Source organism: Diabrotica virgifera, chromosome 1 (genome assembly GCF_917563875.1).
Source record: "Diabrotica virgifera virgifera chromosome 1, PGI_DIABVI_V3a".
NCBI lineage: Eukaryota > Metazoa > Arthropoda > Insecta > Coleoptera > Chrysomelidae > Diabrotica > Diabrotica virgifera.
This window is the reverse complement of record NC_065443.1, coordinates 305,126,460-305,142,282: the sequence shown is the minus strand read 5'-3', so window position 1 is coordinate 305,142,282 and position 15,823 is coordinate 305,126,460. Positions and strand designations below refer to the sequence as shown.

General features: G+C 33.8%; 1 protein-coding gene across 4 annotated transcripts in view; it reads left to right on the top strand.

Annotated features, from left to right (window-relative positions):
* LOC126885824 (protein Fe65 homolog) overlaps positions 1-15,823 on the top strand; it is a 162,284-nt gene that overhangs the window by 128,968 nt on the left and 17,493 nt on the right. For all 4 annotated transcript variants that reach the window (XM_050652586.1, XM_050652578.1, XM_050652583.1 and 1 more), the window contains 4 exons: positions 4,526-4,724; positions 6,920-7,047; positions 9,532-9,779; positions 9,919-10,121. In XM_050652586.1, coding sequence (XP_050508543.1) covers positions 4,526-4,724; positions 6,920-7,047; positions 9,532-9,779; positions 9,919-10,121 — 778 coding nt within the window. The remainder of the gene's footprint in view (positions 1-4,525; positions 4,725-6,919; positions 7,048-9,531; positions 9,780-9,918; positions 10,122-15,823) is intronic.

Here is a 15,823-nt window from a genome sequence, read left to right as displayed (position 1 = left end):
GTAACTGAAATCAAACAAATGAAAAATGTGAAAAAATTTATTTTAAATTGGGATAAATGGATATTGGAAGTTGCCTGATATGAATGGAAATGAAAAGATAGATGAAAAAAGAAGAATAGTGAATGCAATAAAACTTAAATGTTATAGTCTGAAAGAAGTTTGACTGAATGGGTCGTAATGGATATAGGTGTGCAGTATCCTATTGTTAAGTAAAGTCTAAGAATCTAAAAAGAAAGAAGTGACAGAATGTTACTAAGTAAGGAAAGTGATATATATGACAGACCAGAGTGATTGGATGTATGGTGTTTTTTATTATTGTAAGCGGAGATGAGAGAAAATGAGTAAGTAACATAACAGGCAACAGGATAAGTGAGTGTGAAGAACATTCCAAAGAGACAATAAACCAGACCGATTTAAGGATTAATAATAATAAGAGCCATTTAAATAAATTATGAAAGAAATGGTGAGATGAGATATAGAGGACCTGAAAAAGAGACAGAGACACAAGGTCAAACCAGAAATGACTAGGAGTGGAGAAAAATATGAAGAATAGGAAAATAGAAGAATCAAAACTGTGTTAGGGATGGGATAGTGGGGTAGGCAGTAAAGAAGTTGAAAAGAAATTGCAAGTTGAGATATGTGTTAATGGGTGATTAGTATGGGAAGAGAAGATTGTTATCTAACATAACTTGTTATCAAACATTAAAGAATTGACCATAAAATACTCTAAATCATTAAGCCTATAACAAAGATGAATTCTGTGGCTTGTTGCTAAACGGGCCAATGTCAATTTTTTGCAGTTTCGTTTTGTCCATGATAAATTCAACCAAAAAGCTATAGATTAGTGCAATGGTGATTCTGCTTGCTCTTGTACGCTTGATTATATTATTATTAATTATAAGTGTACAAGAGCCAGTGGCCGATCTACGGGGAGGAAAATGGGGAAATCTCCCCCTTAGCAAGGTCCAAAATTAAAGGAACAAAAATTGTTGAAACGTAATAGCTATTTGTGTAACAAGGGAGGAAAGTGCTACTTTTCCTCCCGAGAATGAAGTTTACTGCCCGACGCGTAGCGGAGGGCAGTAATCATTCAAGGGAGGAAAAGGCACTTTACTCCCATGTTATACATATGGTTTTTCCACCTTCCTCAAATAACAAGTCATTTTTTCATTTTTACGTAATTTATTTATGTAACTAACCAACAAAATTTATTAAAACTAAAACAAGTAGGTACAATATAACTGTCAACTGTCAAATATAAGTCAAATTATTAATGTAAACATTGTTAAATCAGAATAACAATTTACTGTTTTTTACCATTGTGCAAAATAAGGAGTGTTTTTAAATAAACGTTAAAATGTATAGATACTTACGTAATAGAAAATAGATATTGTGCAGGGCGTCAATAAGTTATATTTCATGAATGAAATACCATGACGTCACTTTTACTTTTCCTCCCTAGGGAGGAAAAATATTTTCCTCCCTAGGGAGGAAAAGTACAACTTTGCTCCCTACAATCAGGTCCGGAAAAGTATACTTTCTGTAGAGGTAGGTGGAAAAAATATATTAGCTGACATGAAACTTTTTTTTTCTTTGGAGTTGTATGACTACGGGCCCTTCAGGCTCATTCGCCGATTCACCAATTTTGCTCATTTATTTTACAATATATTTTCCTATACCTATCTACTTAACATTTTCTATCCTACTTATCCTACATAATTTATAAGGATTGACCACTGGTCAGTGGGAATACCACATCAGGCAATGAAACTTAAAACACAGACAGACAAATTCCAACTAATAAATAGGCTAGTTAGGAAAATTAAGTGAACTTAATGCATATAAGTTGTTTTATCTTTTATGTCTTTTATATAGTTTGGGTTTATCTTTTTTATGTCTTTTGGTTGGTGTTTTAGTGGAAGTTCCCCCCTTTAAGGCAAATTTCTCCTCCCAATCCAAATGTCTAGATCTGCCACTGACAAGAGCAAACATTTGAGTTTGCCATCGACAAAACAGCAAAAAATTGACATTGGCCCTTCTAGCATGAAGGCACAGAATTTGCATGATAATTGCAGACTTCAAAAGACATGGCACCTATGAAGAGAAGAAGTCAATGTACCAATAATGAGGTCAATTGTATACTATACTAATTTTCATTAAAGCCATAGAAGACAGCTATAATATCTTTTCAGTTCAAGCATAAATAAATGAAAAACTTATCTACTTTGTTTCCTTGTACTGTACGGACAGTTTAAGTTTGTATTTACAGCAGTATTGAAACTAGTTCCCTTATTTAAGCTGGTTTTTCAGTTATTTAGTAGACCACATTTGCAGATGTCTTCGAATGCTTTCATGAAAAATTTCTAAGTACACTGAAAACGTTTGTTTTCTATACTTCCGCAAAATTTATAACAACTATGTGACTACAGCTGTTTCGGCAGAGTGCATTTCTCAAGTGATTTAGATTACTATGGGTTTGCCTTTTTAAAATCTTTAACTGAAGAGGTTGAGGAGTGAGGAGCTGTTTGCCTCGAGTTGGTCATTCAGAATTATATTTGTATTTTTCAATTTATTAATTTTGCATAGATTCTAAGAAAGATAGCTTAAGGCCTTTATTTTGAATATGCAGAATTTGAAACTGTTCATTAAAAGAATGATTATGATCTAGAAGGTGAAGTGCGTATGTAGAAGTGTCTGTTTTTCTATTGTTGAAAGCCCTTTTGTGTTCTGCTATCCGTTTGTCAAAGGTTCGGTCAGTTTGACCGATGTAAGTTTTCGGACAACCACCAAAAGTTAGTTTGTAAACACCACTCTGTAGTTGTTTTCTCTTTCGGCTCTTATTGTTCTTAATATATTTGCTTAAGTTGTTGTTAGTTCTGAAAGCTGGTGTTATTCCTTTCTTTTTTATGTATCTGGCTATTTTTGTTGTTATCTTGCCAGTATATGTGATAGAGCAGAACGTACTGAGTTCTTTCTGTGGTGGTGGATAGACTAATTTCAGGGCTTTCTTATGGAATTTTTGGTTTAAATTTTGTTAATTGTTTGTTCGTTATAGCCATTGTTTACTGCTATTTGTTTAATGATGTTCAGTTCTATCTCGAAGTTATTTTTTGACCTGGGAATTTCTGTCAGTCTATGTATCATACTACGGTAGGCTGCTTATTTGTGTTGTGTAGGATGGGATGATGAATTGTGTATAGTTGTGTCAGTGTGGGTAGGTTTATGATATACGGAGAACTCATGTTTGTTGTGTAGTCTGGTAATTGTTACATCTAGAAAGACTACACAACAAACATGAGTTCTCCATATATCATAAACCTACCCATACTGACACAACTATACACAATTCATCATCCCATCCTACACAACACAAATTAGCAGCCTACCATAGCATGATACATAGACTGACAGAAATTCCCATGTCAAAAAATAACTTCGAGATAGAATTGAACATCATTAAACAAATAGCAGTAAACAATGGCTATAACGAACAAACAATTAACAAAATTTTAAACCAAAAACTCCATAAGAAAGCCTTGAAATTAGTCTATCCACCACCACAGAAAGAACCCAGTACCTTCTGCTCTATCACACATACTGGCCAGATAACAACAAAAATGGCCAGATACATAAAAAAAGAAAGGAATAACACCAGCTTTCAGAACTAACAACAACTTAAGCAAATATATTAAGAACAATAAGAGCCGAAAGAGAAAACAACTACTGAGTGGTGTTTACAAACTAACTTGTGGTGACTGTCCGAAAACTTACATCGGTCAAACTGGCAGAACCTTTGACAAACGGATAGCAGAACACAAAAGAGCTTTCAACAATAGAAAAACACACACTTCTACATACGCACTTCACCTTCTAGATCATAATCATTCTTTTAATGAACAGTTCAAATTCTGCATATTCAAAATAAAGGCCTTAAGCTATCTTTATTAGAATCTATGGAAATTAATAAATTGAAAAATACAGATATAATTCTGAATGACCAACTCGAGACGAACAGCTTCCCACTCCTCAACCTCTTCAGTTAAAGACTTTAAAAAGGCAAACTCATAGTAATCTAAATCACTTGAGAAAAGCATTCTGCCGAAACATCTGTAGTCACATAGTCGTAATAAATTTTGTGGAAGTATAGAAAACAAACGTTTTCAGTGTTTTATTGTTAGATAAAATGAACTTCCATCAAGTAACGGTCGAATCCATCAATTATTTCGAAGTACCTTCTTGATACAATTATGCCTTAGAAAAGAGTACTATAGCTTCTCAGCTTCTCAGCTTTGCGTTAAGTTTTCCATTTGATTGTCTCTTCATATTCCATTCCAGAAATAACGAATGACTGACGTTGGTCGTTATGAATTTATTGTTCTTTGTGTTGTTTGTGATCATATTTTTGTTTTGGATACATTTTTAGTGAATATAATTGTTTTAATTTTAAAATAAAAACCTGTTTGTTTATCCAGCCTAAAAATCGCGCATGGAGACAAAAGCAGTCAAATGATAATTTTTATTACAGACGAAGGAGTTTTCCTTCGAAACCAGACCAAGATTGCAAAGAACGTCCCATCAGATTTGCTGTGAGATCTCTCGGATGGGTGGAGATTTCGGAAGACGACCTGACTCCGGAGCGAAGCAGTAAAGCTGTAAATAAATGCATAGTCGATCTCTCTTTAGGCAAGAATGACTTATTGGACGTTGTTGGAAGGTGGGGAGATGTAAGTATTAGTCCAAATTTATATTCTCATAAAACTCTCGTGTTAATATAGGTTGTCCCGAAAAGATTTGTCCTAAATTATACCACAGATTCTGGGTTCAAAAATAGGTTGATTGAACCTTACTTATACTTAAATAGTCTAATTTACTTACCGTTGCACGTCATCCGCGTCATAGCCTGTGATGTCACATGATACCAACACTGAACAACACGAAATATTTAGGCGGTAGGTGTGTTCTTTTTTAGAATCATTTTGCCTAGTACACTGGAATTACAGCCACTAGACATATTTTATTATATACGCGTAGAAATAATATTTGAAGATTTCTATTAATGTTAACCTAAAGAAATACACAATAATATGTTTCATTTAATTTGTATAAATGGATTATAAAGCGTTTTTATGAAGCACATTTTTGCCCGGAACACACTGTAACTGTAATCGAACGAAGGTGACATATTAGAAATAAATTGGTAACATTTATTTGACAGTTGCGGTGATGACACTTCATATTTGTTTATATTCTTTACTATAAGTATTTAATTTACTGTTTTGATTATTTACTTTAACGTAAGATTGTAACTTAATTATTGTTCTCTATTTCTAAAGTTTTTATTTATTTACATTGAATATTAATTTGTTTTGTTGTATAATCCACGTTTACAATAATTATGTGATCTATTTGATTTAAAATGAATTCAGGATTTTTTTATATTTAGTAACTGTCAACTTAGATTTCTGGCGTAGATAATGACGTGCAACGGTAAGTAAATTAGACAGACTGTACCTTAGTACAAATGTGCACATAAAAAAAGTTACAGCCCTTTAAAGTTACAAAATGAAAATAATTTTTTTCCAATTTATCGAAAACTATTAGAGATTTTTTACTGAAAATGGACATTCTTATGGTAGAAACATCTTGAAAAAAAAAGTAATATTGAAATTAAAAATTTTATGGGGGTTTCGTTCCAATTAAACTTTTATTGCGGTACCATTAGTTAAACACAGTGTATTTAAAACTTTTTTGGCTCTTAGTATTTTTTCATATTATAAAAATGTAAATTATAAATTTTTCATATTATTACCACGTCTCCATAATCGTACTTAACCATATATTATGTTTAACTAATAGTACTACAATAATAATTTAATAGGAACATACACAAAAGTTTAGGGGAGTTTAAGGGAACAAACCCCCATAAATTTTTTATGAGATGCACAAATTTCACTATAATTTTTTTTTCATGATGCTCCTACAATAAGAATGCCACATGTTCATTTTCAGTAAAAAATCTCTAATTGTTTTCGATGTATTGGAAAAAATTTATTTTCATTTTGTAACTTTAAAGGGCTGTAACTTTTTTTATGTGCACATTTGTACTAAGGTAAGGTTCAATCAACCTATTTTTGAACCCAGAATCTGTGGTACAATTTATGACCAATCTTTTCGGGACACCCTGTATAATGAAACATATATTCATCGGAGTAGCAAGTTCTCTTTCATTTTCCCAAGAGTATTGTATGAGTTACTTCTTTCTTTTTATGTTCATGGAGTCTGTATTTTCCCACATTCTTATTCAGTTATCACTGGATGTATATTATTCTGTTTCCAGTATTCTCTTCTAGATTATGAGGGGAATATTGTTTATTTTTTAAGCCTGTCTTAATTCTTATATTTTCTACATCAGAGTTACCAATTTTCGTCTTTTGTCCATTAGGTTAAGATTTCATTCATCATAAATTTTTCTGTCCTTTTATTGTTTTTGTTGTTATTGTTTTCCCCCAATTTCTTTTATTTGTAGATATCGCTCAATGATAACTACTAAAAATAGAAAAATATACATATTATAATCATAGAGGTATATATTAACATAGAGTGAGCCTACCTTCCGCGCTTCTGACGACAAGATCTCATGGACTGGTTTGCGGCATCTCTTTCTAACATATTGTATCGAGAAACTAAGATGACATTAAGTGTGAGTATAGGTCGGGAAGGGGAGGACAACTGTCGCAGCTTTACTATGCGTAAGAGTGAAACAGCACTAATCCAAATAAAAAAGATGGTGTCGTCACTTCGCTCTGAATGACACTCTCTCTAGGCTAATATATAACTCTATGATTATAATATAAAAAAGTTAGGCTAAGTGAGGTTATGTTGTTTTAAAAAGTTGTAAAATTGTTTTTCTTTTTCTCAGGGTAAAGATTTATTTATGGATTTAGACGAAGGTTCCTTGAAGTTGTTTGACCCGGAGAATTTGACAGTTTTAAATACTCAGCCAATCCACACTATCAGAGTTTGGGGTGTAGGAAGAGATAATGGGAGGTAAGGTAAAGATAAATACTAACAAGGGCTATATTTCAATGTTGTTTTTCTGTTTTTGCTGCGCTGCCTGCTTGGAAAAAACAGAGAAAGGTAAATTTGTAGATTGTATAGCTTCTTTTACTTATAAGAAGAATAAAAAAAAAGATCACTGGGAACGCTTTTCGAAAGAAATGTAACATGGTTTTGTTGTCTGCAAATGAAAATACGACGCCTTGTAAGAGGTCAAAGAACGGAGGTGATGAGTCTGAGAAGTATCAGACTACCGCGCAAAAGATGGAGTGACAACCTTCCGTAGAAGTATCGATTGCTTATAAAGAGAATGAAGAAGAAGGAGATATAGCTTTTTAATGACCTAATAACTGAAACGATAAAACTTTGACATATCATTTTTCATTTTCGAGTTCAGAATATACCAGCTTATTTCATATTACAAACATTTTAGTTCAATATTGTGAAGTCGGTGAATATTTTTTTATATTTTTTGTTTTCTTATATTTTTTACTTATTTAATTGAGTCAAAATCATCCTATAGAAGATGGTCTGCCCTCTAGAAGAAAGATGGAAGAAACAATTCTAGATCACTCTAAGCAATATTGGTATTTATTATTGTAACAACTGTTGTCTTCATAAAAGAGTTGTTTTATGTACAGTTAGTGATGTGAGTCGAGAATATTTCCAAGCGAATATTCGCGAACATTGGAAAGTTTCCGAGAATATTCGCCTATAAAAAATGGAAATATTCTCCTGACCGCGAATATTCCTGGAAACTTTCAATGGAAAATTCTCGAGAATATTTCCGAGAATTTTTCTAGAATGTTTCCGAGAACATTTCATAATATTTCCGAGAACTTTTGAGAATATAAAACATTTACATTAGGCATTCAGTGTGATGGATGGTCAAATATAAGAAACCAATCTGTTATTAACTTTAAGGGCGTTTAGACGCCGCGATATATGCGAGCAATTTATTGTGACGATAAATTGCTACGATTTATTGATTTTTTAAAGCTGTTTATACGCTGCGATAAATTGTTGCGATCAATTAAGTGGCGTTTAGGCGCCGTGGTAAATGCGAGCATTTTATTGCGACGATAAATAGCTACGATTTACACAACGATAAATTGAAACAACTCGATTGATATCGATAAATTGCACGGATTTATCGCTGTGTCTAAACGCTGCCTTATAAACTGAAACAACTCGATCGTTACAATAAATTGAAACAACTGGATTGATATCGATAAATTGCTGCGATTTATAGCGGTGTCTAAACGCTGCTTTGACAACACCGGAACCAGTAATGTGTATATTTAACACTTTTTACAGAATGTGAAAGGGACACAGCTGAATATATTTCAAAAGAAATAATAAATAATATAAAGGAAGTCGGCCAGAAAAATTTTGTGGGTTTGTTACAGACAATGCAGCACCAATGGATCATTTTGACAAAAAAAAAAAACAAATATAATTTTATTCAAGCATATTCCTGTGTTTCTCATACATTAAATTTGCTGGTGTCTGATTTGATGAACATACATTCTCTTAAAAATGTTGAGGCATGTTGTAAAGAAATTGTTAAAAAGGTAACTAATTCCCACATATCTCTTGCCCGATTTAATACAATCTAGCTTCAAAACTACAATAAAGCTATATCATTAAAACTTTCTGTAAAAACTAGATCGGGTTCCATCCTTAATTTGTAAAAGAGCCTTATTGTGTTTGAAAGTGCTTTACAAATGCTTATGGTCATGCAGGGAGAAAATTTAAAATTTTCACGGAATTTTAAATAAAACTGTCTGGATGATGAAATATTTTGAATAAAGTTGCAAAAAGTAGAAAAAGTAGCTAACACCAATAATAATTATTGTAAAATGGATTACTTTATTGAAAGGCAATAATATGTTTAAAATATCCCAGGTTGTCGAGGCATGTCCGCAAATATTTTTACCGAGAATATTCCATTACTTCCAATCAGTAAGCCCGAGGAAAAGGATTGCTTATATCTAAATTAGAAAAAAAAATAAAATGGCATTGAAGCCTGTGCACTATGCTGCCAACTTACTTGATTCTTTTAACAGGACAAAGCATCACTGGTAAAGAGCATAATATATATTAGCTAAGCAGTGTGTAGACAAAATATTACCCAACCATCCCAAGTTTATTGACAAAAAAGAAAACATTTTTGCAGAACTAACATACAATAGACATACAACATACATACAATACACACTAACATACAATAGACTAACAAGAAAAAATACAATATTTCCATAAGTTTCCAAAAGTTTCCAATATTCCCGGAAAGTTTCTGGAAACTTTCCGGCGTTTGAATCTTCCCGGAAATTTTACATCACTATGTACAGTAGTGCCGGCTATAGGCTATGAGAAGAAGCATTTAGTAAATATCTCACGTAGAAAAAAACTTTTTTCAACAGAATCTTGTATTTTTCTATACAGTTATTGATTGAAGGATGTCCATTTTAGGGATTTCGCGTATGTAGCAAGGGATAGAACCACACGCAAGCACATGTGTCACGTGTTCAGGTGCGACATGCCCGCCAGAACCATCGCCAACACACTAAGGGACATATGCAAGAAGATAATGATCGAAAGAAGTTTGCAACAGAATTTAGGAAAAGCTATCGATGTAAATGGTAAATCTCTAGCGACTAGACCAAATAATTTACCGACAGAACACAGACGTCCAGCTAGAAATTCTCAAATTTTTGTTTGTAAGTATATCTGTCTTAGAATTGTTTGCTTTAAACAGTACACTTAAATGTTTTATGCCTAAATCTACACCGCACATCTAGGATACAAGATTTCTTTTTCAGTTTTACCATATCAATCTTCTTGTATTTGATTTTTCAGCTCAGTCTTTTCCAACACCAATGGAAGAACCAAAAAAGATTCTCCGAGCCCAGTATTTAGGATCCACGCAAGTGTCCGCAGCCACTGGAATGGACATCTTGAACGAATCTATAGATAGGTTGGTGGCCGCAGTTCCGCGAGAACAGTGGCAGCCTGTTAATATATCGATAGCTCCATCTATGATTAGTATTCATCATCCAAATGTAAGTAATTCTACTTCTCACCTGTCATTTTTTCATCTGTTTTTAAGATTTTTAATGCATTAAGTCAACAATGTATAAACTAACACAGTTTATACCAGTACAAAGCGGAGTCAGACAAGGTGACTCGTTAAGCCCACTGCTCTTTAATATAATAATGGACGAAATAATAGAAGCAGTACATAAAGGTCATGGTTACAGAATGGAAAACAAAGATATCCAAATATTATATGTTATGCAGACGACGCCGCATTAATCGCCGAGACAGAAGACGATCTCCAAAGATTAACACACCTCTTCAATACAACAGTCAAGATATGCAATATGATAATATCAGCAGAAAAAACCAAATGTATGACATCTAAATACCCACTACGATGTAAAATCGAAGTTGATGGGAAAATAATAAAGCAGGAAGCAAGGTTTAGATATATGGGAATAGATATAACCAGTTACGGTGATGTTGAAGAGGAAGTACGACAACAAAGTTTAAAAGCAAGTAAAGCGGCAGAATCTCTTAATGGCACCATCTGGAAGAAGAAACACCTAAGACAAGACACAAAAGCAATAATCTATAAAGCAGCAATTAGACCTATATTGCCATACACGGCGGAGACAACACTTGACACATCTAAAACGAGACGACTACTAGAAACAAACGAGTTGAAAATACTTCGACGAATATCAGGGAAAGTCTATTAGATAGGGAGAGAAGCGAAAACATAAGAAGGTCATGGAATGTAGAAGACATAAATGGATGGGTGACAAAACGGAAACAGGAGTGGAACGGACACCTTAGTAGGATGGCAGAGGATAGGACAGTACGAATAGCACGAGATAAGTCACCAAATGGACGAAGAAGTATTGGCAGACCAAAAAAAGATGGTGCGATAATTTAAATAATTTAGGAGGTTAATATTGAATAAGAAACAGGCTAATCCTACATACAAGAAGGAAGAAGTCAACAATGGATATTAGTGAAATTAAATTTAAACAAAAGATATGGCCCAAAGTTCAGTTCTCTCTGTCCCTCTTTGTTTACTTTAGTGATTAATGATATCTGCAAATAAAAATTCAACTGGTAAAAGATCTCCTATATGCTGCCAATGTATTTGTCTTCTGTAGCGCGGTAAGCCTTTCAACTAAATGTTCCTTGAAAAATGACATCAAATTTTCCACGTTTAAATCCAAAAGATTAAAATTTGGTAGAAAACACTGCGAGTCCACTTTAAGCTTATTAAGCTTCTTCTTCTTCTTCTTCTTTGAGTGCCTCTCCTATCGGAGATTGGATATCATTAGGGCGATTCTAATTTTATTTACTGCTGTTTTGAACAATTCGTTAGTGGTACAGCCAAACCACTCTCTCAAATTTCTCATCCAGGACATTCTTCTACGGCCTGGATTTCTTCGTCCTTGGATTTTTCCTTGCATTATGTTTTGTAGGAATGTGTACTTTTGTCCCCTCATCAGGTGGCCTAAGTATTCAAGTTTTCTCTTTTTTATATTCAGTAGAACTTCTGGCTTGTTATTTATTCTGCGTATTACTTCTTCATTTGTAATTTTATCCACCCAACTTATTCTTAGTATACGGCGGTAGCACCACATCTCAAAGCTTTCAAGATTTTTAATATTCCTCTGTTTAAGAGTCCATGACTCAACACCGTAGAGCAAAGTACTGAATACATAGCATTTTAACATTCTAGTTCGTAGATGAATACTAATATCACGATTACAAAATGATTTTTTCATTTTTATAAAAGTAGACCTGGCAATTTCAATACGTCTTTTTATCTCGTGATTTTGGTCACCTGTTTCATTGATAAGGGTTCCCAAGTATTTGTATTCGTTTACTTTTTCAAGTTGGGTACCGTTTGTTGTGATACTAGTGTCATTTATTGGATTCTTACTGAAGGTCATATATTTGGTTTTTTTGACGTTCATCCTTATGCCGTAGTTATTACATATCTCATTCATACTTTCAACTAGATGTTGTAGATCTTCCGCTGTTCTTGCCATTATCACAGTATCATCAGCATATCGAATGTTATTGATAACTTCTCCATTGACTATTATCCCTTCGTTTGCATATGAGAGAGCTTCTTGGCATATTTGTTCGCTGTAGATATTAAACAAGAGCGGTGACAATATACAACCCTGTCGTACCCCTCTACGTATTTCTATTTCGTCCGATGTTTGGTCTTCTATTTTTATATTAGCTCGCTGATTCCAGTACAGATTTAATATTATTTGTATGTCTCTGGTGTCAATGTTCTTACTCTCCAGGATTTCTTTGAGTTTACTGTGGCGTACTTTGTCAAAGGCCTTTTCAAAGTCTATAAAGCAGGCGTGTACCTCTTGGTTAACATCTAGGCATCTCTGTGTTAGAACGTTCAGGGCAAAGAGAGCATCCCTTGTACCTAATCCTTTTCTGAATCCCATCTGTGTATCGTTAATATCGATGTCTAGTTTTTGATAGATTCGGTTGTGGATGACTCTAAGAAATATTTTAAGCAGGTGACTCATCAAGGAGATTGTTCGATGATCTGAACATTGCACTGCCTTAGTTTTCTTCGGTATGGTGACAAACGTAGACAGCAACCATTCTTGTGGTATTATACCAGTACTGTATATTGTATTGAATATATGCAATATTATGGTTACGGATTGAACATTCAAAAGCTTCAGCAGTTCTGTAGGGATTTCATCAGGTCCGTTTGCTTTTCCATTTTTAGCGTTTCTTATTGCGTATTCTACTTCTTCTTTCAATATGTCTGGCCCAGTTGCATTGATTATCTGAGTTAAGTTGTTTCTATCGTCTTCAAATAATTCATTCAGGTATTCTGTCCATCTTTTTATTTTATTCTCTAGATCTACAATAAGGTTTCCATCTTTGTCTTTAAGTTTACCTATTTGGCATTTCTTTATGCTTCCTGTTATCTCTTTTACTTTTTTGTGCATATTGAACGCATCGTACTTTTTCTCATAGGTTTCCATTTCTTCACACTGTTCTTTAATCCACGCCTCTTTGGCTTCTTTTATTCTCTTTTTTATGTGTTTGTTTATTTCTTTGTATTTGTCTAGGTAATTCTTCATATTTCTTCTTTGTTCCATCAAGTCTAGTATGTCCTGTGTCATCCACCCCTTGTTCTTTGTTGTCGTTTTTGTCAGATGTTTCTTTCCTGCTGTTTGTATAGCTGTATTTATGTACTTTAATTTTTGGTTAACGTTATCTGTATCGTTAATTTGTTGTTGCACTGAACTGAGGTTTTCATTTATTTCTTCTCCTGTTTCTTGTTGTATATTTTTGTTTCTAAGTTTAACTAAATCTAGTGTCTTTCTTTGTGGTCTCCTTATCTTTTTTGGTCTCGCCTCTATCACAGTAACTACCGGATTATGATCTGAGCCTATATCAGCTCCTGGGTACGTCTTAGTACATTTAACAGCATTACGATACCTCCTTGCTATCAGAATGTAGTCTATTTGATTTCTCACTATTTTTTCTTTGGTATGTTGTGGAGATGTCCATGTATATAATCGCCGAGGAGGTAATAATCGCCTTATTAAGCTGACAATGCTTTAAAGGATCATTGCACAAATGAACTAGATCTCGTAAAAATATTGGTATGTTATCAATGGAGAGGATTATGGGAGGCACTTGTATTGGGACCGTGCAAGTTCGGCAAAGCGACCTCTATTTCTACGCTCTGTACTTTTATTCGCACTTTTAATTATATTGGCCAATTATATTAGTCCTGGTTGCTGGATAATTGTCAAGGCCATAGTCCAAAAAAATAATAAGAAGAAAAAATAAGATGCAGGTTATGTTTAGCAAACGTAAACAATTGTATGTAGTAAATAAAATCAGTTATTAAAATGCAGTACTGCAAGCAAAATACAATTAATTAAATTTACCTTTATATAATAATTGCATATCATATCAATATTGTGGAGCAATATATAATTTTTCTGCGTCAATGACAGAAGGTATGAAATATACGTCAATTTGACAATTTCAATTGACAATATGAATTATTTAAGATAGATGCAATATTTCTCCGCGACTCGCGCACGGTCGTTTCTCGTTTCCCTTTCCAAGTACTTGCACACCGCGAATAGTGTCACGTACCAAGTACATGCCTCATAGTGGTGAGATACGGACAATAATACATTGGTCTACAGGGCAGTCTTTACAGTAGGGATTCTGGCCTGTCCAGAAAGCTTGTAAGCGGTTATTGAGTAATATTGCACTTTGGTTACATTGGTGGTACTTTGTCCAAGTCGTGCAAGACATGTTGCTGATAGAAATGGCATTCAGGCATCAAATGTCCGAGAATCTTTTCAGACCATACTAATGAAAACAACTTCCCCAATATAACAAAAATTATGCTGAACTGATAGCATCTCCTGAAGTAAAATGTTTCTGGAGAAAATTGAGTCTTCATTCGGATTTCTGGGTGAGAACTATTTTAGGGGGAACACCATGATAGGTTACAAAAATCAAGATAGGGTCTTGTAATATTGAAAGTCTTGCAGGTTGGAGTATGGAGTTGGTAAATGTGCTTAAGAGAAGAAAAGTACAAATTATTTGAATTCAAGAGACGGAGGTGGAGAGACAAAGGGCGAAGGACGTGTTGAAAGTTGTTTATGAGTGCTCGTTAAATCGGTCTGGGCAATAATGCTAGTGAGAAAAGCTTTTTGTGATCAACTAAAAGACATGGTAAATGATATTCCATCAGAGAACAGAGACAAAATAGGTAGAGGATACGAAATAGTACATAGAGGACTAGACTTTGGAACTAGAAATGATGCTGGAGATAATATGCTGGAATTATCAGTAGCATTAGATATGTCGATTGTTAACACATTCTTTCAAAAGAGGTAAAATTAACTAATCATATACAAAAGTCAACAAAAAGCTGAAATAGACTAGTTCATGACAATAAAAGAAGATATACATGAACGTAAGAACGTCAAGGTAATAGTTAGTGAGACTGTAAGCCAACAACATAAGTTGCTAGTGCTGGATGTCGAAGTAAAAAAGCGAAACGAAAGCAAAATATCTGAAAGGACTACAAAAATCAAGTGGTGCATGTTAAAAGAGGAAGAAAAGTATGTTCAGGGAAAAAAGTATGTTCAAGTAAAAAGTTGTAGAAAAAAATGAGCTAAATCATGATAGTAAGTCCTAATACAATTTGAAGGAATATACAGCTATTAAATTGTAGCTAGTATTATTAGAGTTACTGCTATTGAAACAATTGGAAAAACCTGAGGAAAGAAGTTTGGGAATAAAAATACTTGGTATTGGTCAAACGAAATTTTAGAAAAATAAAGAAGAAATGAAAACTATGTAAACAGTGGGTAGTCAAAGCTAAAGGTAGTCAAAATGGAAGCAAATGTAACACTAGCAAAAGCTAAAGCAGAACCTTGCCTAAATATTCCTTAATTTATTGTAAGAAACAGTATTGACAATGTTAAAGAATAAAAAAGACGCTAAATAAATTGGGTAAATGTATTTAATGAACAATATAAGAAAGTGGAGCGATGTGAAACTGCTCCATGGACTAACGTTTTACGTAACTGTATGTATATATCGGTTTTAGAACGTCTTTCGACGTTGTCCGATGCCTAACTTCCACGTCCTTCTATTATCCCATTGGCCATCTCTAAGATCCCTTGTACTCATTGCTTTGGTTACCCCTTCTTTC